At 54.7% G+C, this 24454-nt stretch overlaps 3 protein-coding genes and 1 long non-coding RNA gene across 4 annotated transcripts in view; 1 reads left to right on the top strand and 3 right to left on the bottom strand.

The window, feature by feature from the left end:
• The window catches only part of KDM2A (lysine demethylase 2A), a 32717-nt gene extending 15219 nt beyond the window's left edge, over positions 1-17498 (bottom strand). Inside the window, exons 1-7 of the mRNA XM_068194325.1 lie at positions 17386-17498; positions 17037-17064; positions 15724-15828; positions 2573-2711; positions 1893-1971; positions 676-722; positions 384-562 (exon numbers count right to left, since the gene is read on the bottom strand). Of these exons, the coding sequence (XP_068050426.1) occupies positions 384-562; positions 676-722; positions 1893-1971; positions 2573-2711; positions 15724-15828; positions 17037-17064; positions 17386-17405 (597 nt within the window). The 5' untranslated portion in view covers positions 17406-17498. The remainder of the gene's footprint in view (positions 1-383; positions 563-675; positions 723-1892; positions 1972-2572; positions 2712-15723; positions 15829-17036; positions 17065-17385) is intronic.
• LOC137476203 (uncharacterized) lies at positions 4304-10102 on the bottom strand. The gene is made up of 2 exons (XR_011000292.1): positions 9924-10102; positions 4304-9797 (listed from the first exon to the last, which is right to left on the bottom strand). It is a non-coding gene; the product is annotated as an uncharacterized lncRNA (long non-coding RNA).
• Positions 17499-18280: 782 nt separating the features above from the next.
• RHOD (ras homolog family member D) lies at positions 18281-20531 on the bottom strand. The gene is made up of 5 exons (XM_068194984.1): positions 20088-20531; positions 19516-19603; positions 19191-19300; positions 18969-19103; positions 18281-18857 (listed from the first exon to the last, which is right to left on the bottom strand). The coding sequence occupies exons 1-5, from the start codon at positions 20214-20216 to the stop codon at positions 18690-18692; spliced, it is 630 nt and encodes a 209-aa protein (XP_068051085.1). The 5' UTR covers positions 20217-20531; the 3' UTR covers positions 18281-18689.
• Positions 20532-21989: 1458 nt separating this feature from the next.
• On the top strand, positions 21990-23508 carry LOC137476197 (mas-related G-protein coupled receptor member H-like). Its single transcript, XM_068194322.1, has 2 exons — positions 21990-23043; positions 23367-23508. The coding sequence occupies exon 1, from the start codon at positions 22022-22024 to the stop codon at positions 22940-22942; it is 921 nt and encodes a 306-aa protein (XP_068050423.1). The 5' UTR covers positions 21990-22021; the 3' UTR covers positions 22943-23043; positions 23367-23508.
• The last annotated feature ends 946 nt before the right edge of the window (positions 23509-24454 follow it).

Here is a 24454-nt window from a genome sequence, read left to right as displayed (position 1 = left end):
CAGCTCATCTTCCCAGCACAAAACAGCTTCTGCCCCTCTTCCAGCATACCTCCAGTCTTAGCCTCCTCTGCCCTCAGAGATTTCAGCATTTTGCATCAGGAATCCTCCCTGCCACACTGTGCAGAGTTCAGACTTCCATGTTTCTGACTGCTGACAGTCAATGAACAGGCTATCTCTCCACAGAGTGACATGCCAGGGACTTGGCCATGGTCACCACAGCCCGACTAGGCGATCAGCTTCAGCAGCTTTCAGACTGACATCCCTGCTGAGCCCATGTGTGTTCCGAGCAGCCCCTCTTTTACCACACCCCAGTGCCAGGCTGCACCTCGCCTCCAGATTTCCACAGAAAGCAGATCCCTCCCTGAGGAAGAGCCCCCACTCACCGTAGCAGGTCTCTGCACCAGGTTCTCCAGCTTGGTATGGCTGAACTCCAGGCTGATGACATTGTAGAGTTTCTCCCGCTCCTCCTCTGGCGTTTCGTAGTAGCGCGCCCACTGCGCCATGGACATCTCGATGTCCCGCTGCGTGTTCACATCCATCACATCCACTATCCGTCGGCTCCCTGCCACGACAGACGTGTCACTGAACTGTCCCTGTGCACCACGGACTCCAGGAGGTGAGATCCTCAAAGACCCCAGCCACACAAGCGAGTGCAGGGTGGCTCTGGACACTTACCCACACACAGCCGCACATCGTTCACGCTAAAGTCCGGATCCGGCATCCTGTGGGACAAACATCTGGCTAAGAAGACCATCAAGTGCTTCTGGCTGCACATCCTGTGACCCAGGAATTGGCACCCTGAAGGTACATCTGTGCTGCTTTGGTGTTGGAGAAGGCCTAGGATCTCTGGGGGCACAGGACTGGGATGAAACACTAGGACAAACTCCTGGCTTGGGAATAAGATGTACCATCGCCAGAGCTGTTGTACAGTGACTTCTAGCAAAGGAGCCAGGAGGCCTTGAACTAAGCAATCCCAGCTCTCCTTTTAAAGGCTGCTTGTGTGAGTTATGCCAATCCAAAGGCACGGCCGGAGCAGGACATGCAGTATATTCCACTGACACAGCAGAACCACTCCAATGTTTGTACTGGCACCCTTCTCTGTACAAACACTGCTGTCACAGGCAGAGCAGGCTGGCAGCCATTCGAGCAGCTCTTGACACAGAGAAATATCCAAAAGCTCAGGAGAAATCCAGTTTCAGTCAAACTGTAATACCCAGTATTAAATCTCTATCCTCCCAAGTCACCCAGCAGTTAAACTGAGCCTGGCACGACTTCCTACCCAATTCACCCCAGCATAGAACATCCTGCACTGGATGAGACGTCACCCATCTGTTCACAGCCATGGAACCTCAGGGCTGAGGGAATTTGGAGCAGTGCTGCTGATACTAGCTCTGAAAATTTGTGAGGGGTCATTTATTCCTCTAATCAGCCCCAAAAACACTGACCCAGTTTACACTTAGAGATGCAAACCTCAATGAATGTACTGCAGCAAGAGAGGCAGACAGCAGCTTAGAAGTTCGGAAAATCAGGTTGGAATTCTGGAAAATGCCAGAAATACTACAAATTGTTTGACTCTCTGGCAATAGGTGCCTATGTTACTAGGAAAGAAACCCAGCCAGATGTTGCATCAGAGCAGCAGTGGGACTTTCCAGACATTTGGTGGAATTCTGATCACCTACAGCCAATTCAGTCCTCTCATTTTCAGTCCAAACAGACTAGGAAGAACAGGATAACTGAGCTGGAAGGTATTTCTCTCTGCCCACTGCACATAAAAACAGCGTGGACACGACAGTCAAGCCAGCCTGGCAGAGCCAGGATCAGATCCCACACAGTATGGAGAGATGAAGGAATTGGGCCAGAGTCACCCACCACTCCGTGCTCCCAGCACTTACTTTATCCCCAGGCCGTCCGAGCTCCTGAAGATGAGCGGGTCCCTCAGGCCACCCCGCTGGATGTACTCAACTGTGAAGTCTGGTGTGGGGAGACAAGAAGAGGGAAGGTTTAGGAGAAACTCCTTCAGAGTATTACAGACATGCTCAGGTTGAAAAGGATCTCTGGAGATCCCTAGTCCAACCCTGCTCCTCACTTTTCTACACTCCTTCAGAAATCCTGGAACTCTTTTGCAGCAGTTCTGAGAGGCAGCAGGGTGTGTGCTGCTGACAAGCCTCAGACAGGGCCCCTAAGGAGGGTTTGCTCCAACAGGCTGCTCCTGACAGGTGAACAGCCTGGATTTTGGTGCTTGCTTCCCTAGGAAGCTCAGAGCCAAGCAAGAGATGCCTTGCAGAAGTGCTCTTCCCTCCCAGTAAATCCTCATGAGGGGCTGTGTGATGAAAAGCCATCCCACGGAGCCATGTGCGTGCTGAAAGGAAGAGGAGACACCCCACACAGTCCTTGAATTAAGGATCTGGTAGACACGTGGCTGCAATTACAGGTGCTGACCCAGGCAAACCCTCCCATTCCTGGCTGCCACGTGTCCCAGCAAGCTGCAGACTGGCTCTGTGCTCTCTGGAATGAGCAGCTTCCATGCCATTCCCCACACACACTCTCTGGGACCAGCAGCCCCGAGACAAACCTTTGCCTTCCATGAAGACCACGAAAGTGGAGTTGAACTTGTTGGTGGACAGCTTTTCCTCGAGGTCAAACGTCCTCTTCCCTTCAATCTCATCATCGGAGATGCCGTCGTCCTCATAACGCCGCCTCATCGTGCCACGCTGAGGGGGGAACACCAGGAAGGGAGAAGTTATGGACCAGGAGGAACAACCAGAGCCTTATTCCAACCTAACACAGCTCAGCCACGGCCTCTTTGGGAGCCCAGGTCTGTCCTGAACCCAAAACATACCACTAAAACATCAGCTTTGCCCCTCCTCCATCCAGATTTGTGCTAATTGGGCTGTAAGAGAGACAGATAATCACTCCTAATGAATTCTAACAAGGAAATACAGGAGGAGGGGAGAGAGTTTAGTGTAACAGAGGCAAAGAACAAAGAATCAGTTCCCCAGTTTTACAGGTGCAGCGGTATTTTGTCGCACTGGAGTAAAGGCACTTGTGAGTTTAAATCTCTACCAGAACACCAATGATGAAAAAAAAAGATTCTCAAGTTTTCATCTTTGGCTGTGCCTGCACACAAAAGTTGATTTATTCCCTTGTTCGTGTGGGGAAGAATAGCATAGTGGAAGGAACACTTTTCCTAGAGGGCCTTGTAAGCACATCTGTACAGGGATTCCTGACAGACATCCTCTTCTGGCATTGCTGGATCTGGAAGAAATTACTGTCCCCAGCTGCTGGCCACCTGGCCAGAGAGCAGAGCCCTGCGTGGGAATGCTCCCGAAATCTCCTCAGATAAAAGGCAAACCTGCTCTGAATTAGCCAAGCTGCCTTCGCCTAATTAGGGATGTTCCCATTATCAAGCACACCAACCGCTGTGCCAGCAGACAGCCAGGGACAGGATGGGGCAGGAGGTGACACAACTGCTGGCACCTGCCTGCAGTAAGGAGGGGCAGTGTCACATCCCCAGCAACACCACCAGAAGCAGCCTGCGATAACCTCACTGGAGAAAGAGGAATGACTCCCTCATACAGAAGTACTGCTTTAAATATTTTTTTTTTTAAATTAATTAGATGAACCAGTGGAGGAGCACGTAGGGACACACAGAAAAAAAGGCTTTCCCCCCATCCCCCTCCAACATTTAATTTTAACTCACAGTTTCAAGCAGGCTGATGGATGCACAAGGAGTTCCCCCCGCCATGAAGACAGAGTCACTCACCCATTGTTAACAGCCCATTGACGGTGCTCAGTTTCCAACCCCCTTCCCAAAAACCTGAGCAACAGGGACACAAACACCTGATCAGCCAGGCACAATTAGCTGCTCCTGAGTGGGGCACTTCAGGCAGAGTCTTCAGGATTGGGGCCATTGGACAGACCCTGGTTGAACAAGAATTAAACAATCTGGAAGAGGGCTGCTGTCCTTTGTCTTAAGCCATCCACTAAAGATGAGTGGGATCTCCCCGTTTTTAACAACAAAGAAACTCACTTTACTTATGGGTTTTTACAGAGACACTTGTATAAAGGCAGGAAAATGCATTTTAAAAGCACAGACATATGGGAGTGGCACCAGCAGAAAGGACCTATTCATCGGGAACACTTGGAATTTCACACTGCTAAAGCTGGGCTGCACTCACCAAAAACTGGAACTCCCAAATGTTCACTGTGCCTTTAAACTGAGACTGGCCCCTCCAAGGAGATGCATCAGAACTTGGAGTTAGAGATATAGAGGTGTTATAACTGTGTTATAATGGATGATTAGCCCACCTCATAAAGCACTTATCCTTAAAAATCATGGAATCCATGAAGCCTGCTTGGTACTCAGCCTTAAAATGAGGGCACAGAGCAGAGAGGGGTCTGCCCTGTGCAGGATTTAGGGACAATGAGCAAACCTCAAACTCAGCTTTTCCTGAAGAACCCAGCACTTTGGGGAAAGGCCTACTTCAACCTATTCCTTACTAAACCACAACCAGAGAAGTTCAAGACACACCTATGCCAGGCAAGGATGTGAATCACCTTCCAGCATGACCAACGTTTCACGCTTCCCAATCCGAGTCAAGTCTAGGACTACAGATCCCAGCAGGCAGCTCTCTGTCAGAGACAGGATGTGCACAATGAAGAGGCGGATTCTGCAGTCCCTGATCTCACCTGCTTTGGGATCAAGTAGGTCTTGCTCATTGCCAGACCAGGCTGCTTTTCGACCTGCTCCCTTACTCCAGACACTCACTTTTAGGAGGAAAAGCAGCTTCTTTGCCTTTGCTGGATTCAAAACCTCACCTTTTGGGAGGAAAAGGTTTGGCATGGAAAATCTAGCAAGAAGAGGCTATGTCCAAACCAGTCCCTTAATAGATTATATTTTACTCCATTGGCTACACTTAACCAGGAGCAGGGGTTACTGCACTGGGCTGGAACTAAGGTGAGTCCCTTTGAGGATGAACCTCAGGATATCCAGGCTGGAATGCAGCTCCAGCCACAGACACGATGACCAGGCATGGTCTGTCCTTCTGGAAGTGGCACCAAGCCAGGCTCTGGATTGTGTAGAGCAGCTCATTCAACAGAAATGTGACCACGTGGCTGGGCCAGATTCGGATCCTCTTGGTGCCATGGGTGGATGCTGGAGATGCACTGTGGGATCAGGGCCCTGTTCAGACTCTTTTCCCAGATCTCCTTCACAGCACAGCCTCCAAAGCAAACAGGTTGGAACCCTCAATCCAAACCACTCCACGATAAGGCAACCACACCACAGCACAGAAGTTGCAAACACCAGGAAACAGGCAGGAACACCTTAAACTTGAATCCCATTGCAATGAGGAAACAGGGATGCAAAACACAGAAGGAAGGAGACTGTGTCCTCCAGTGGAGCAAATTCCAAAGTCTGTTGCTCCTGTCATCAGCAAAGCATCAGCCACAAACCCCCTCCAGCTCGCAGGCAGATCAGCTTTGCCTGTTCCTGTGGGCAGGGAAGAGTCGTGGCTGAGGACCCAAAAGCACAATGCAAACAGCTCCCATCCCTTTGGAGGCAGCCGGGGCCACACTGCTTTCAAGTCATTGTTGTCTTGGGAGGGTGGGGAAAAACAATATTTCAGGGCCCCAGAGCAGGCAGGAGGAAGGAAAGGCTTCTGTGCTTTCAGGCATGTGTTATGGGAGAGGCAGCATCTGCGGGAGTTTTCCCCTCCTGGAGTCTGCAGCTTCCTCACAGCACAGTGACACAAACCACAGACCCCATGTCCCCAAATTGAGTCTCTGTATGACGACAGATGTGCTCAGTGTGTTATATGTAACAGGTATAATTCGCAGTGGATGCTCCAAAACCCCTTTTCTTCTCTGGTGTGCCACACAGGAAATTGCTGCCTGGATAAATAACTGGCTACAGGTGACACCTGCAAAGCCATGACAAGCTAATGCCAACCTTACCTTGCCACTACTGCGCACACAGAGCTGTGCCAATCCTTCTGACAACACCAAGTTTGACTTCTTCCCAGGAAGAGCTGGCTACCCTAGTCCCACAGCCTGTGCTAGGGATGGGGCTTGGCCGAGTATCCCTTTCCAGCACATTTCTACGGCCCATCCAGAGAACATCAGCAACTCACAGTTCTGGGCTCTTAGACTAGAACTGCTTCTTCCTGGGAGTGACTCCACTATTGGGAGACCTTCCAGTATCAGCCAGTTCAGCCAGGGACACACAGCTTCCCAAAATGAGATCAGCAGATGTCCCCAAAACTGCCACCTGTGACAACATTCTGAGTGAAGTTCAGCTCCAGTGAAGCAAGGGCACAGAGTCAGGCACATTACATTATCTGTAGGACAACCTCAGCATTCAGTATTAAGCAGCAATATTTAAATATTACTTTGTTTTTCCAGCTTTCTCTTAGAATTCAGGCATTCTTCATCCTGCTGAGAGTTTTACTAAGGAAGAACTGACAAGTGGTCCAAACCTTTTTTCTCTGTGTCAGGCAGGGTCAAGATAAAGGCACTTTATTCATCCTCCAAGACCAGACAACCAGCAATTCCCACCTAAGATAGTTGTCCTTCACCATTTCTTTCTGACCCTCCTGGGTACCATTCAATTAATGGAAGAAATAGGAAGCATGAATATTAACCTGCTGACAGCTATCCCTTCAATTCTCATTCTTTCACCTGCATTCTCCTTCACCCAAGGATTCCAGGGAAAGCACCTCAGGAATCTCCACAGGGGCACTCTCCAAAATCCTTCCTTGGAAACCTCTTTTCAACAGCAAGCACTGCCTCCATGGAACACAGCTCCCTCCAACAGCAAAGGAGCTGACAGTCAGCTGAAGAGAGCCAGAAAACTCCTCTCCTGTGAGGTTTTTCTGAGGGGAGAATGAGTACAAGGTCACATTTGAAAAAAAGAACAAGCTGTCCTTTCGCTGAAAGAGCCTCATGTATTTAAAGAGTGAAACCAACACACACCACAGTATTTTAGTCACTTCCTGTCCTGTCTGCTGCCATCCCCTCCCTCAGCTCCATCTCCCAGTCACCAGGAACCTCTTCCCGCTATGCCACAGCTCCTTCCCCCTCAGGAGACCAGAGCACCCCTCTCACTTTTCATCTTTCCAGAGCAGCTTGCCCATGTGAAGCCTTCCACAACCCTCTTCTACTCCTTTGACAGGAAGAATGCAGGAAAGTTTCGCCTCCATTTCTAATCCCAAACTCCCCTTGTTGCAGGTTTTAACTTCTCCCTGGCTCCCAGTGTATCCATAGAACAGCGTGACCTACAAGGGCATTTAGTCTTCACCCCACCCCTTTGCAGGTTTACTCTGCTGAAATGCACCCAAATTGATAATAAGTCAACCAGCTCAACTCTCCTCAGTTAAGGAATTTAACTTCTCACATATTTTTACAGCAAATAACTGTGGCTCTTGCCTAGATAAATCCAGACCTGCAACACTCAATCAAATCTCTCGATGGGTGTTCTGATCTCCAGCAAGTACCTGAGGCAAGTCCAGAATTCTGCCTCTGAGACCTTATGCTGAGAATCCCCAGCAATTTTAGCAGTGGTAAAGTGGAAAGAGCAACTTCCATTTCTCCAGGAAGACACATGGCAGCCTGACAGGAGGATGGACATGCAGGGAAACAGCCAGGCTGTGATCAGACAGACCCAGGGCACAGCAGGTGCCAATGCCAGAACGGGCTATGCAGGGAAGATCCTCCTTTGCCAGTGTTTCCAGAGTGTGAAGAACTAAGGCACCAAGATTATGACACCCAATCAGCAGCCTGCCAGGTCACTGCTTATCTTAAGCACAAAAGCTTTTCCTTTCTATACCCCTCTCCCCTCCAAGCCTGCACCTCCCACTTCAGCTCCTGGGCTGGGCTCTAAGCTCTGGAGCACAAGCACAGCACAGAGGCAGCAGGTTCCTGCCCTCTGTGTTTCTCCCACCTTCAATCTTGGACTCCCCGTTCCCCCAGGTATGGGAGGCACCACTTAGGATCTAAAGAACAGGCACAATTCCCTCAAGACACCCAGGACAAGAGGAACCACTGAGCTGAACTCACGTTTAATGCCCCTCACCACCTCCCATTTCTCTCAAAACCTGGAAAGCAGGATGGGTGTATCCCAGGTGGCACATCCCTGGACAGACTCAAAGCACCAGGCTGAGGAGCAAACAGGATCTACACAAAACTGGAGCCCTTCCAGGGTTCCCAGCTCCAGGAGGGATTCCTATCACGAGCAAGGCTGGCAGCACTTCAGAATAACCAGGGAGAACGCTTTGGTTTGCACTTTTGGGTTACAAAATTCTATGTACATGAAGAGCAATTTGGGGAATTGGAACAAGGCAAGTGTGGAGGGAGCACGGAGGGGCCAAGGAGAGCTCCACAGCTGCTCCCAAACCACACACTGACCAGCCACAGCAGCAAAACCATGAAGCAGAGGAACATGCTAGATCAGATCACAGATGGGCAGATCTGGCACCAGTCCCAAAAAGGAAGCGTGCTCCTACAAAAGGCTCTGACTCCTCACTCCAGTCACCTGCAGCCTCTATCACACACAGCCACTGTCCCAAGGGGCTTCAACGGCACTGCTAACCCCCAGACTGCCCATTTCCACCACCAGCCATGGCATTGGGACAGATCCTGCCTGGATTCCACGCAACCCTAGAGAAGCTCTTGAAGGACCATCAAACCCTCCACAGCATTTCAAGGCTGAACACTGACCCTCAGTGCTAAAAGCTCCCTTCAACATTCAGTCCTCTCATTTCTGGAGAGGACTGAGAAACCCATTGAATTAACATCCCAACCCTTCCCAATCAGAAAAGATCCAAGGGAAAAAATCCTGCGTGCAGCCCTTTCCCTGTCAGGTGTCCCCAGCATGTGCCCTATGCAGATGAGCAGTACCAGCTCTGGTCCTCTTTTTGCTTTGTGCAGGAAGGCAACAGAAACCCCCTCAAATGGAACAAAATAGACAAAGAAAATTATACACATTTAATCCATATTCCCACCACTGAGCCCACACAGACCAGGAGGCAGAGACCCAGGGCAAGGGACAGACAGAGCCATATGAACTCAGAGGTGCCATTGATCAGCAGTAGCAGGTCAGTCCTGAGTGACTTCATTCCTTGCTGGGGACCTCTCTATCTCCAGCACACTGAGAGATCACAGGACTAGCTTGGATTTTTTTTTATCAGGGAAGTGCTCACCCTCCACATTTCTCAGTGTCCCAACCCAGCTCTGCCAAAACCTGTTGCCAGTTCTGTCCCATCCCTGGACCACAGGAGTACTGGAATAACAAAAATGCAGGAAGCTTTGAGGTTTGCACTGCAATTCCTGCTCAGCTGACACTGTTTTTTAAAGGGAACAGCAGCAGGCTGGCTGCATTGCAGGCTATGGGGCTGAAGATGCTCAGGGAGAGGGAAAACAAACCAGGGCCATTGGGAAGAACATGGAAAATGTGGGAATCCAGCTACTAGGAAGGATATTTCCTCTGGACTCTGTGCTGTTACACCATCCCTGCACACACTCCCTCCCCCTCTCCTCCATAAGGAGCCCAGCACTTGTCCCTTCCTTACTCCAAATGGGGCAAAGGGGCTCAGTGACACATGGAAATATTTATGCACAGCAAACTAAAGACACCGAGGCAACTTGACCTTAAAGGAGCATGCACTGCCAGCCCTCTCCTTTCCACTTCCAGCTGCTTCTGCTCTATCCCAAGATTACAGCTCCCAGGAGCCAGGGGTACATGGTAAAACAAGGAGGACTTTTCTCTAGTGGCATTTTCTCCCAAACTCTGTCAGGACCAGCTGAAACACAACAGGATTGTGCACTCAGCTCCCAGCCCTGAGGACCAGCATGAATAAAGCTCAGGGAGCTTCCTCCTTGACCTAAAAGGTGTGTGGGGGCAGCTTTAGTAAAACTTGTTCGTGTACCAAGCAATGGCTAAACTATGGAAAATTCACTACCCTGCAACCCCGAGCAGATCTCAGCCCAACAACTTCTCTGGTTCAAGTTCCTGGAACTTCCAGAGGGATTCAAAATCCCTGGAAAGCCAGCTCATTGCTGTTTACTCCCAGTGCTGTTGCTACAGCAACAGAGATGCACAAGCATGGACACAAGAACAAGAACTCCTATCCAACAGCTCCCTCTCCTTTCCCCCCATCATGGATTCTCAGGATACACTTTGCCACCAGGTTCACCTGAACCACCTCAAGTGGCAGAAAGCAACACCCACAACCAGCTATAAATGTTCCCCACCTGGTTGCCAAGAACTGGGAAAAAGAGGTAAACAGGGAGCATCAGCAGCACAGGGAATGCAGGCCCCTGTGGAAAGGGAGGAACAACACCAATGTTGTCGTTCCTTGGCCATCATTTCCTCCTCTGGAAACAGCAACACTCTTCCCTCAGCAGCAGCACCAGAGATCTCATCCTGAAGGGAATTGCTTCCTTTATACATTTTCAGAGGACAAGATTACTGCAGCACCTTGTTTCTCCACCTTCTGAGCATAACATCACTTTCCCACATGTGCCCTTTCTCCCCCAAACCTAGCCAGTGACCTGTAAATCTGGGTGGCTCCTGACATAACTAAAAAGGCATTGGGGACACAGGGACCGCTCTCCTGACTTGTCAGTGTCACCTCCAGCTGGGATAACCCTAGGAAAACTTATTCCTGGTTATTACAGGAACATAAATTAAGCCTGCAGAGATTGTTTGGTAACTCACAAGTAGCTTGAAGTGCTTCTGTGGTGTTTGGCTCCTTGCTTAGTCAGCACTGCAGCTTCCAGGACACAGCCAGGCTTGGGACACTAAGAATCCAGCAGATATTTACCTCCTGTATCCCTCTCTGCTGACAGGGAACAGCATCCACTTGGTTTCAGGTACGTGTTCTCCCAGGGACCAGCACAGTCGTGCATCTGGCAGGATCTAAATGCTCACAGGGATTTCTAAAGCTTTCCAAGAATAGCCTTCAGTTGGCTGCTAGCTTCCACCAAAGCCCTGCCCAGACCAAATCTGAACAGCCCCTGAATTATTTAGAGCTCATTTATTACACCTGGGTCATTTGGAATGACTCATTTGTAGTGCCTCCAGTTTGAGGCATATGGGAGAGATTAATTACCCCCCTTGCCTGGGTCCTGTCTAGACTGGGCAGTTGAGGTGTGTCCACCAGACCAGGGACATTTGGCCAGGCTGGGTTTCACACAGGGCACAGAGGAACTCCAGGAAGGTGCTTGGCTTGACAGGAATTACCAGTGTCACATTTCAAACGTGGGCAAGAGGGAGCAGGTGATGTAAAAACACCCAAATTCTCACTCACCCAGTGCCCGGGGCTCATCCCATGCTCAGTGTCTGCAGGGAGCAACACAGACAGGGTCACCCCAGCACACTCATGAGTCCCCAGTCAGTGGGAGCAGCCCTGGGAAAGCCAGCATGCAGCAGGACTGGCCTCTGTCATCCCCCAATACCTGGGGGTGACGAACACCAGCAATCTCCAAGGATCATTACCTGGCAGTGAGCAGCTTTATAGGACAAACCAGAACTTGGGCTGAACCTGATGGGATTGCTCCTTGCATCCCACTGTTGGGATACTGTGAAACACTCAAGATGGAGCAATTCAGGGAAGGTAGGAAGCTGCATCTTCCTCTTTCCTATCTTACCTGAAAAAGGCAGCCTACAGCCTGCTCTCCCTGACCTCCCCCTCTCAGCTTTGAGGCCATTTATCTCTCAATTCATTAATATCCTATGAGAAAAACAGTCACAAGTGTCCTGCCAACATGTGTGGGCCTTCCTGATCCCATGACTTGTGTCCTGAACTATCACCCCATCCATCCTGCAGAAAGGATACAAACAAGTTGGAAACCACAAGATTCCAGCTGCTGGGACACTGGTCAGAGCCAGCAGTGCCATCCCTCAGGCATGGGCTGAGCTGGGATCACTCCACAGCACGCAGGGCTGTAAAAAAAAACCTTGTCTGCACAGTCCCCAGGCTTCATCCCCCAGCTGATGGCTCCACATGCTGCAAAGCCCATCTGAACTCTCTCACGGGATAGCATGGACACCGACATGTAAGGGCAGGTTTGGTAACTGCTGTTTACAGGAGAGGCCTCGGCTTCTGGCTGGTAGGGACAGGCAGAGCCTCCTCTCAAATTTCACACAAGGGTCTGACCAGAGGGCAGAGCAGTGCTAAAGCAGGACACAGACTGCCTCAGACCATGGGACAGAGCACTTCACTCCCCAGCTCCCCTCTCACCTCCCTAATTCTCCAGCACCCACAGCACTTAGGTCTCCTGCTCCATGAGCCCATTTCCCTTCATGGGTGTCATAACTCTTCCCACAGTCAAAATAAGGGTGACACTGCACCCAGCCCGGGATGGTCACTCGGGCCCAACATCCCAGCACCCCCAGCAGCAGCTGTGGCTCAGCCCACAGAGCCCCCAGGGAGGGCGAGGCTCCTCCTTGGGCTCTCTCCAGCAGCAGAGCCAGTTTAAGAGGTTCTGACCCCACCCTGTCTCCCCATCTCAGACTTCCAGCCCTGTCAGGTTTGCTCACAGCACAGACAACAGCTGGGACTAGAGGCCTCCCCCCTGCCAACTTCCATCCAGGGCATGATCCACAATTGCCTGAGGCAGCGTTCACCTCAGGGCCATCAGCTTTCTGAGCACTCACTAAGGGAGGGAGAAAACCTCTTCAACCAGCTCTGCCACCGGGGCAATCCTAAATGGGAACCACACCCTGAGATACAGATTGCTGGGAAGGCTGTGATGAGTGGGATTTGTCCTTTGGATAATGGCACTCCCCTGCTGTGCTCCCAAGTGATCCAGTGTTGCTGCCCTTCATTTCTCACCCTGAACATTGTCACTGCAAGCACATGGCAGCACTGTGGTAATGTGCTAATCCCAGTTTGCAATTCACAGGGCCTTGCTAGTCTCAGTTCACAGCACAGGCCTGCCAAAATGAGCCCTGGAGCAGGCAGAAGGTGAGATTTCCTCACACTTCCAGCACCCAGGAATATGGCAGGACTGCTCTGCAGAAGGACAGGCAGCCTCTGTGAGCAGCAGGCCAGTGGATCTTTTTCTCCAGAGCCTTTAAGGAGTCCAGGCTCCTCGTGGGGAGCCCAACAGCCTGGTGTGACATGGGCTGGGTGCAACCACCCAGTGACAGCCAGCAAAGACTTCCAAGTCTCAGAGAGGGACTGTGGCATTGTTAGTGCCAGGGCTGGACTGTCACTCAGGCTCAGGACACAATAGAGCATTTCAGCTCCTCAGCTCAGCAGGTTAAGGGCCTGGAAAACACACAACTCCAGCTTGAAATGCTGGCATCTCGGCCCAAGCCCCAAGAACTGCCTCGTTAAGGAGCTGGGCAGAACACTCACACAGAATTAGCAGGAACCTACTCCACAGTGCCTGCAAGTCCCATCTCCACTGCTCCCAGTCTCTGGGTGAGGAGCATGGATATCCCATAACTTGCTCCTCTGTGTCCTCTCCACACTCAGCATCACCCCACTGCCTGTGTGAGCCTCCCAGAGCTCAGCAGGACACAGCTTCCCCTACAGATGGCCTTGGATGGGTGCAAGACATCCTCCCAGTGACATCCCTGAGTCCAGAGCAACTTACCCAGGCCTGTGTTATCCTGGGACCCATGGATGCAGAGCCTGAACTAGGAAGAAAGTACAGTTAGGGCACTACAACCCACCTAATCAAAGTGTCATTGTGCCACACAGGCATGTGTGATCTGGTAGAGAATTCCTGCAGGAACATGACCACACCTGAAGCAGAGGTGAAATTCTCCAAACCCGGATCTTTCACCGACACTGATACATTCATTCACAACACAGACACACATCAGATTTTTGTTGAAGCAGGGGAAATCAACATTAGTGCAAACTAAATAAAATAACACAGAACACTCAAGATTTCCTCTATGTCCTGATAGTAACTAGTCAGGAAAAAGATGCTGTCAGTGTGATTACCTGACACACCAGAGAACAAACTGCCTCTGCCATCTCAGCTGGTACCGTCAAACCACACAATTAATTCAGCTCCTTCACCACCATAAACTATTCTGGTCCAGGTTGTTTGGCCTGTTGTAGAACTACTATCACACCTGGATTGGTTTGTTTAAAACACATTTATTTTTTGCTAACTGAGCCCCAGTCACATACTAGCTGACAGCAGCAGAAACTCACTGTACCACCAGCTCACTGCTTCCCTACTAGGAATTTCTCATTTAGGCCTACTAACCCACCTCCCAAGTCCAAGGCATATGTGGGATATTCGAGTAAGTCAAATCATACTCTAAAGAAGAAAAATAATCATCTTTCAAGGTTCCTTCAGCAAGACAGTGTCACTGACACAGCAGGAGCACATAATGAGCCTGAAGTTTCCAGGAAAAGCATGGCAGGAGGTAGGAGCTAAGCCTCATCCACCACACAGGGGTCATGCCTCCTCCCTGGGCCGCAGGCCAGCACAGACAACACACACACAAGAGGCCACACAAGTCCAGGTGAGCCTCACCCTGCTGCCCATGTGCCTTCCCAAACCCCTTAAGCACGGAGCTCATCAGCCTGCAGGCATTTATCCAGCTTAGCACATTCTGCTGGAGCCCAGCCCACCTGCACCAGGGCACCAACTCCTCCTGATTTTTATTTGAGAGATGATAAGCATTTTTAAACTGACAAGTTCCTGGCTGATAGCCCCCTTCACCTGCTATATTTTTATCCAGATGTTTTGGGTTAGTCCTGGATCACTCCCCAGTCAAACCAGCACCCTGAGCTGCATCCTGCACAGCTGTGGGAATAAATGTGTCAGGATGAAGGAGGAGGTGGGACCGCTGCTGATGCCAAATTAAAACATCCACCGGAGCACTTGGGAACTCCCCAGCACCCAGAATTGCTCATCTTGAGGACAAAGCTTAATGCCAAGAACCACACAGCCTCACACCAAATGATTCCAGAGAATTAAAGGATAAGGATTCACCTTTACGGGCAGCACCTTGAAGGTGAGGATACAGGTACTGCTGTGACTCAGAGAGGGACTCCACCACAGATCTGCCACTTGCCCTCCCTGGGGGCTTGCAACTGCCTCAAAGCAGCGTGGGAGACACAGCAGCTTCCCTCCCTCCCTGGCATCTCTGGGAATATGACCTCAGACTCTTAAGAGCAGTTGCTCCCAAGCAGTTCCCAGTTACAGCTCAGTTTCCAGACCACTGGATTCATGCAGTCCCAGCACACACGCCAGAGCTCCTGACAGGGCCTGACTGGGACCTGAATGCTGGAACAGCTCCCTTCAGAAGAAAACACTGGGAAGAGGCACAGGAAAACTGGAGCTTGAAGCTGGTGCTGGTTCCCTCAGCTTTCACAGCCACTCAAATCAAGATTGGTAACACACAGTGTTTCAGGTCCTCTGCTTGTCACAGATACACTGAACAAAACCTGTTGTGACAGAAAATACACTGACACCAGTTTTTGGTTCCTATCCCAAAGCTCCTTCCCTAGCTTCAGCCTCCAACCCCCCTTTCCAGAGCTCAGCAGCCAAATTCCCTTCATTAGGACAAACTCAGTGACACAAAAGGACCCACAAAGCCACCTAAGCCAAGCCCACACCTCTGTGCAGGCTGCATCCATCCACCACCAGCCTGTTGGGGTTGTTCAACCCTGTTGCCAGGAAAAGCCTTTCCCTTCTCCAGCTGCAACAGAACCAAGACTGGAATAGGATTGTTTCAAGGCCACTACTGACCAGTCTTTGGCTGTAACGGATCCGTTCTTCCTCGGGCTCCATCTCTGACTCCTCCGAAGAGAGCGAGAAGGACACGCCAGGACTGCTGTCGTCGTCCTCTTCCTCCTTGGAAGCCAGAGGCAAACAGTGAAAAAGGGCACAGGGACGCCCACACCCTTCACTTCCCTTCTCCTTTTGGGGCCAACACCACCCCGCTCTGGGGGCTGAGAGAGTCCAGTGGACGAGCCAAGCCCATCTTTTAAGGCTCCTGTTCTAACTTAGAATAAATGTCAGGGTAAACAACTTCACCAACTCTTCTGTAACGCAAGAGGAGCTGCAGGTCCCCCACCTTGGCTACACACTACCACCAGCAGCTCCCCTGGCCCACAGTGGGATAAAAACCAGGGAAGGTACTGTCAAACCCTGGCTTCTCCAAAATTAAACACTGGAGAGCCAACTTCTCCAAACAACACAATCACTGTCCTCAGGATATCCTGTACCGTGGCACCTGGGAGAAACTACAGTGGTACAGGACAGCTCCCACGAGCAGGGAAGATATATGGGATCTCTCCAAATACAACAACCAAGCAGGGAAGCAGTTAGGGATCTAACTCCTGGCTGGAGGAGACCTAAATGCTGAGCTCTCCAAATGTGCCACCTTGTGACACCACACACCAACCTGGGAAAACCTCCCAGGGCGTCAGATGGCATCTACACTTTTTTTTTTTAAAGGGACAGAAACCAACCAAAGCCTGGGTATGGCACGGCTCTTAATCCCCAGGACTATGCCTAAGTCAGACCTTCGGCGAGGAGAGTCGGGGAATGGGATCGAGGAAGAGGATCCGCCACCGGCCTCGCAGTGTTAGAGAACCGCTACGACCACGGAGGGAGAACTCGCTCCATCCTGCTCCTCCCCGACCCCCGGCTTCGACAGCACAGCATTCCCAGTCCCGCCAGCACCTTGCCCACCCCTGCCTCCCTTGGAACCACGGCACCAGGACTCCCGGCTCGGCCGAGGGAGGCAGTTTCCCCACACTTGCTGAACTCTGTTTATAAACAACCGGACAACCGGAGCTCAGCGCGCCGCCCCGCCGCGGAGGAGGGGGCCACCCCCGGCCCGCCGGGCCACCCCAGCCCGGCCCCGCCGGGGCAGGATGGGAGGGAGGGAGCGTCCCCGGGGAGCTGTCAGCCGGCACCCGCCGCCCCCTCCCCAACTTCCCGACGCGGCCTCCCGGGGCCCGGCAAGGGGAGACCCGCCCGCGCCCGCTCCCGCCCGGCCGGGCTCCGAGACCCCGCAAAAACTCGGGGTCGCCGCTGACCCCCGCGGTGCTCACCAGGTCTCTCCTGCGCCTTTGTCCTCTTCTACCGCCGGCACGGGGGGGGGAACAGAAAAGACGGAGGAGGAGGAACCCCCCGGTCAGCAGCGATCGCGCCGCGGCCCCACCGCGCCCCCGGCCCCGCCGCTCTCGGCGCGGGCAGCAGGCGCTGACAGCCCCGCCGACCGCCCCCCGCCGCCGCGGCCCGCGTCCCCCCGCCACCGCCGCCTCCACCACCACCGCATCCCCCCCCCCCCCCCCGCCGCCGAGTTCCGGGGCTCCGCCGGCGCCGCCCGCCCCGTCCCGCCCGCGCGGTGCCCCCCCGGCGCCGCCGCCCCCCGGCCGGGACGCGGATCCCCCTCCTCACACAGGAGCCGCCGCCGCCATTTTGAACCCGTCAGAGCCTCACATACACACCGACGCGGCGCGCACGCGCCGCACGCACGGGGCCCTCCCCCCCCCCGCAACCCGCGCGCCGCGCGTGCGCCGTGCACTCCCCAGCCCGGCCCCGCCCCGCTCCGCCCTGCGCGCGCGCGGCTCGGGCCCGGCCACGCCCACTCCAACGCAGGCCACGCCCACCGCACGGCCACGCCCCCACACAGTGTGACCACGCCCCTGGCGGGGGGGCTGGAGGCGGGGAGCCCCGGTGGGATTTTGGGGGGCTTCGTGGCCCAACGCGCCGCGCCGCCAGGTCCTTCGGTGTCCCCGCGGGCCTCGCGGCTGCCTGCACGGCTGTGCACGCCTGTGCGGGCGTCTGAATGCAGAGACACCGGCACGCACCTACTTCCACCCGGGGAACTCCGTACAGCTCCTTCGTTATACACTACAGATATTAACAATGTTTTTATAAACTATACATAGCTATATAGATAGTTATAACCTAACTATATGCAGTGATATATAAAATAAATATAGCGATATGGATAGTTATAAATTAGCTATATAGTTAGATATACATTATATGGTAATATGTATAGAAAAACATATATATATATATATATATATATATATATATATATGTAAAAGACTATACATATGGTTATAGACCTGTATGTGCAGCACAGACCTGGACACATGCTCACATACACCTCAACACAAAATCAGCCGGTGACCCCATCCCGGTGGTCTCTCATCCACCCTGGGCCCATGGCAGGACCCCAACACCCACACCATGTCCCTGACGCCCACCCGGAGTCCTCGATGTCCCCAGGCCGTGCAGGGGCTGCTCCTGCCCCAGGGACCGTTCATGCCGGTGAGTTTTGTGTCACTTTAATGGCAGAAGATCGCCCTGCAGTCACCCCGTGTCACCCTCCGGCGCTGGCCTGCCAGCGGGAAGGGGAGCCCCCAAATCAGTTCTCTGCCCCCAGAGCCCGGCTGGCAGGGCGTGCTGGCAGCCATGGTGGCACAGGATGCTGGGATTCCTGGCGGGACAGGGACAGGACGCCGGGATCCCCAGTGGGGAAAGGACAGGACTCTGGAATCCAGGCGTGACAGTTCGTGCCAGGAAAGCTTTCCTGCTGTCACCCCATGGTGACCAGCGGTGCCAGCCCCGGGTCGGGAGGGTGGCAGCAGCATTCCGGTGGCGGAGGCAGAGGTGTGGCAGCAGCCGTGGTGCGGTCGGAGCTCGGGGACAGCAGGAGATCCCGGGGGGGCTGTGCCGAGCCGGGGGGCTCAGAGGATCACGCAGACCCTCCTGGGTCCCGCCTTGCGCTGCCTCCGGCGGGCGGCATTGATGGCGGCACTGCAGGCTGTCACAAAGATGTTCCCGACGTTATCCTGGTACCTGGCCGAGCATTCCATGTAGGACACGGCGCGGACCTGCCGGGCCATGGCCTCTCCCTGCGGGGACACACAGAGTCAGAGCCCCCCGGGACTCTGCTGTCGCACTATTCCGTGCTGGGGACCACCCCTGTCCTGTCCCGTGCCGTGTCACTGGGAGGTGACACCCACCTGCTGGCGGGAGACGGGCTCTATCCGTCCGTCCTTCAGCTTCTGCAGCACCTCCTGGTCCTGCCGCAGGTCCGTCTTGCAGCCCACCAGCAGCACCGGGACCCCCTTGCAGAAGTGGTTCACCTCCGGGTACCACTGTGGGGGGACATGTCACCCCGGGATGGGCGCGTGCCACCCAGGGATGGGGACGGGGGACAGGCAGCACCCCCGGGGTTGCGTTACCTTTGTTAGGATGTTGTCAAAGCTGTTGGAGTCGGTGACATCAAAGCACATGAGGACAACGTTGGCGTCTGAGTAGGACAGAGGGCGAAGCCTGTCATAGTCTTCCTGTCCTGCCGGGTGGAGAAGGAAACCATTACACACCAGCCTGGGACCGTGAAAGTGACATCTGTGGGGATGGCTGTGGGTTAACCCCCCTCTCCCACAGTCATGGGACCCCTTGGACAGGACACTCCTCCAAGGCATGACCACGAGTGTGGGACACACCGAAACGCCCGGGTGGGAGAGCGGGGGGCACAACTGCCCGCCCTGTCCCCTCCTGTCCCACCTGCTGTGTCCCACAGGTGGATCTTCACGGGCTTGCCGGCAACCTGGAGGGACGCCGTGTACTTCTCGAACACGGTGGGGACGTAGACCTGGCAGGGGACAGGGATACAGGTCACACAGGCAGCTTTGGGGGCAGCGACAGAGGGGGCCCCAGTGGGGACAGAACAGAGCACAGGGAGGGAAGCAGGGAGTAGGAAATGGTGCTTCCTCCCTGGGGCAGTGGGATGGGAACCACCCTTGTCCCCCATCCCAGAGCACATGGATGCCCCAGGAGGACCTGGGGATTCTGGACAGGGGTTCTGGGGTCTCTGTGGCTGCCCTCCTTCCCTGCACTCCCTGAGTCCCTTATATGCCCTCACAGAGGGACAAACCCTGTTCCTCCCCATGACCCCCCAAGAGAGGCAGAGGTGTCACAGACCCCCATCAACCCCAGGATGGGCCAGCCCCTGTCCCCATGTCCCACTTCAAACGGCCCTGCTGCTGCCACCGTGTCCGTCCCACCGCCCTTTGCCCCTCACCACTCCCGCACAGGGACAGTGTCACCCAGCCACCAGAGGACAGGCATCCCGGTACCTTGGGGAAGTCCCCTTTGGCGAAGGCCACCAGCAGTGACGTCTTCCCGCAGCCGCCATCCCCCACGATGACAGCCTTGACCTCGGTTTCGGGGGCTCCTGGGCTCTGCTCCCCACGTTCCCGCTGCATGGGGGCGTCCGGTGAGGCCACGGAGCTCGAGTGGCCTCGCGGGGACAGGGATGGACAGGAAGGCGGGAAGCACCCGCCCGGTCCAGGGTGCGGCTGTCACCCGCCCGCCGGGCCCGCCCGCCACGGGGCTGGGGCCGCGGTGGTGACAGTGGCCGGGACACACGTACAGGTGTCCTGGCACACAGGTGACCTTCTCCCGGCAGGTCCTCGCGGTGCAGAAGCGTCACACTGCCACCTGCGTGTCCTGCCTGCCTGTGTGACGCTGCCTCGCACTCCTGCCCGCTGCCCCTGGCACACTCTCATCCCCATCCCACTCCTGATGCCCGTCCCCATCCCAATCCCACTCGTGCAGCTCCCCCTGCACAGCGCGGCCCCCGGGGATGGGACCCCTGTGCCCTCCCCGACGCCCCATTCCTGCCTCCGAGCCTGGGGTTTATTGCCCTGAGCATCCGCAGGAGGCAAAGTCCAGGGGTGGAGTGAGGCACGGGGGGGTGACTCACTGCCCTGGCCCCGCTGTCACTGCCACCCCTGCTGTCACACCCGTGCTGTGCCATGCTAAGCCCGGTCCTGCTGGAGTGTCTGTCCCAGGCACCCAGCTCAGCAGCACCTGCGTGAGGGGGCAGCCACCAGCTCCTGTCTTTTCCTAGTGGTTCCAGCATGGGTGGGACAGGCTGTAACACCCTGCTTTGCTCAGGGACATGCCATCCCAGCAGTGATGTCCCCCATGCCCCTGTTTGGATGTCCCCAAGACCCTCTCCCATCGCCTCTTCTGCCACCCCAAAACTTTGGAGAGGGTGAATTGGGTGCTTCTGGTGTAGGGTTGCAGGGAGGGATGTGGGGTCGTGTGTGCTGTCCCCTGCCATCCCCCATCTCCCACCAGCCTCTCCAGGCTCTCTCAGTGGGCACCAGCCAGTCCAGGAGGGCTCTGGAGCCCCCGGACCAATTGGAGTGAATCCAAAGTGATGGCTCAGGCAACGAATTCCATTTTCTCACCCAGGCCCAGTGCAGGATGAAGTTGGAGGAGAGGGATTCCCATACTGGGAGGCTGGGAGGCAAATGCATGCGGTAATGAACAATCTCAGAAGGATGCCAGCATCGGGGCAGGATGGAGAGAGAAGGCTGGAGCAACATCAAACAATCAGGAAGGTGGCAATTACCAGTCTAATGAGACATCAGGTTGAATCCTAAAAGCATCAAGATTCTTTCACAGCGAGATGTAACTGCTGCAGTGTTCGTCCTCTGGGTATTTGCTCGGACAAAACATTTCCTTTCCCGCAAGACCAACAGAATTTTGACGGGAGAAGAGGCAGCCTGTGTGCAGCTGCCCAGTGCTCTCAGTGCCTGACCCGTGATTGTGCAGAAACGCCCCAAAAAGCAGCTTTATTTGGGGACAAATAGGCTGCTTGGAGCTTCTGAGGACGTGGAGACCCCAGTTTTCCTCACTGGAGAAGACCGTGGCAAGGAGCACCTGAAGGAAGGAGCGTGCCCTGCTCGGACACATCAACAGGTTGGCCCCAAGGAAAGGTAGGGGGTTGGGACCAGAGTCCAGCCCTGGGCACTGCTTGTTTCTCCCTGGATGTCCCCAAAGCCCCTCTCACTACTCCCATGGTTGTCCTTAATCAGGATGACTGGATTGCTCCAACCCTCCCTCTGCCCTTACCTCACCCCCAGCCATCCCATGGCCCCCCTGTCCCCAGCCCTGTTGTGCCACCTCACCAGGATCCCCCTCCCTGTCACATCCCCTGGGGTCCCACTAACCCCCCTCTGCTTTCACCACAGCTGGAGACCACATCCCACCTTCCACCATGGAGCTGAACCAGACCTCCCCACCTCCCTCATCTCCCGTGATGGACACTGAAGGAGATGATTCCTGTGGGATCAATGTCACTGATGTGGCCATAGACGGTGTCACGCTGCTCATCTGCCTCTGTGGGCTGGCTGGGAACGGGGCTGTCCTCTGGCTACTTGGATTCCACATCCGCAGGAACCCCATCACCGTCTACATCCTCAACCTGGCTGTCGCCGACTTCACCTTCCTCCTCTTCATGGTCCCCTCCTCGCTGCTCTACCTGCTGGAGGACGTGTCCTGCTCTACTGTCGTGTCCCTGAAGTACCTGAGGTCCCTTCTCCTGCTGTCGCTGTTCTCCTACAACATGGGGCTGTACCTGCTGACAGCCATCAGCATTGAGAGGTGTGGTTCAATTCTCTGCCCACTCTGGTACCGCTGCCGCCGTCCCCAGCGCCTGTCATGGGTGGTGTGTGCCCTGCTCTGGGCCCTCTCCATCGCTGTCATGGTCGTGGTGACCTCCCTGTGCCTGTCACACAAGCATGAGCACTGCCGGGTGGCTCTCATCTCCATGTACGCCCTCAGCTTCCTCATCTTTGCTCCACCCATGGTCATCTCCAATGTGATCCTCTTCATCAAGGTCCAGTGTGGCTCCAAGAGACGTCAGCCTAAGAGACTCTACATTGTTATCTTCCTCACAGTGCTCTTCTTCCTCATCTTTGGAGTGCCCCTCAGCCTCTGGAATTTCCTCCAGCAGCTCAACCACACCATTGTGTCCTCCCAGGTGGTTTTGTTGATGCTCGCCTGCATCAACAGCAGCATCAACCCCTTCATCTACTTCTTGGTGGGGAGCTGCCGCAGGCGCTTCTCTGTCGTGTCCTTCCAGGTCGCCTTCCAGAGGGTCTTTGAGGAGACAGGGACCACCACAGTCTCCAACTGAGAGGCCACTGTGGTCCCACTGGCTGTGCTGTCCATGCAGGCTTCATGCTCAGCTGCCCACCCTTGTTCCCAGCCAGGCCTGCAGGTCATCTTCTTGCAGCTGTTAGTGAGGATGCATCCCAAAGCTTTTCCATCCCTTTTCCTATCCCACTGACCCATGTTGTTGTGTCTATTCCTATCCCTGTCCCTGTCCCTGTCCATGTCCCTGTCCATGTCCCTATCCCTATCATTGCATCCCCATCCCATCCGCATTCCCACCCCAGTTCTATCCCCAAACCATCCTCATCTCGGCTCTCCTTCCCTGTTCACTGTACCCATCCCATCCCATCCCATCCCATCCCATCCCATCCCATCCCGTCCCATCCCGTCCCGTCCCGTCCCGTCCCGTCCCGTCCCGTCCCATCCCGTCCCGTCCCATCCCGCAGTTTTCCCAGCTGCCATCCGCTCCGAGCGCGGTCCATCGGGCTCTGCTGCCCTCCTGTGGGAATCTTTGGGATTGCCGGCATCCGGACCTTTTCCGATCCCCTCTGACATCCCAGATTCCGCCCCCAGGGCCGCCTTCCCCCCTGACAGCCCCGCTCCGCCCGGGATCCCCGGCAGTGTGTCCACTCCTGGCTATTCCACGCTCCTTCGCCCCAATAAACGCTGATGGATCCATCCCGCTGTCGCCTCTTGTCCATCTCCAAGGGAAGCTGGGGGGCGGGACACCGCGGGTGAAGCTCTGGAGGGGAATGTCCCAGGGAAAGTCCCCGAAAACCGTGTGAGGCAGGCTGGGGTGAGCAGCCCATGGGGAGGGACTGGAGCCTCAGGCATGGGGCTGGGAGGGATGGGAAGGACAGGTGGTGGGTGGGCTGCATGGGGAGTGGGATGGGAGGTTGGTGTGGGAGGCGTGGGATGTGATGGAGCTGGTGGGAAGATGTGGTGGGAAGGTGTGGGATGTGGTGGCGCTGGAGAAAAGGCGTGGATGTGGTGGGGCTGGTGACCTCAGTGAAGCCACAGGCAGCAGGCTGATGCCCCACAGAGCCCGTGGTGACAATCACAGGTGTCACCCTGCTCCTGGAAGGGGGTGGCTGTGCTGAGGACCACGGCCTCCTCCTCTCATTGCTGCTGCACCATCGGGGCCTGCTGAGGGGGCAGCAGAAGGCAGCAGAGAGGAAGAATTTCTGAAGGCTGAGAGACCTTTGCACCTGGCTCACAACATTAAAAATTAAAGATCTTTGGGGAGATCGTTGCTGTGACACTCACACAGCACTCACAGGGAATGCTGATCCCCATGGCCATCGTGTCCGCGCCGGCTCTGCCGGTGCCAGCCCAGCTCTGGGCACTGGGGATCATGGCTGCTCCAGGGAGCACAAGCCTTTCCTTTCCTTCCAGCCACATTCTCGGCTGGCAGCAGGAGCCAGAGGAAGCTGGGAAGCTCTGGCAGAGGGGGCGGGCGAAGGCAGCTCAGGGTTCACAGTGCTGTTTGTTGATATCAGACCTAAGTGGGATGCAGGAACCAGGTGACAGGGGG

The sequence above is a fragment of the Anomalospiza imberbis genome, chromosome 6 (assembly GCF_031753505.1).
Source record: "Anomalospiza imberbis isolate Cuckoo-Finch-1a 21T00152 chromosome 6, ASM3175350v1, whole genome shotgun sequence".
NCBI lineage: Eukaryota > Metazoa > Chordata > Aves > Passeriformes > Viduidae > Anomalospiza > Anomalospiza imberbis.
Note: the sequence above shows the minus strand (reverse complement) of the source record. Positions and strands in the feature narration are given on the sequence as shown.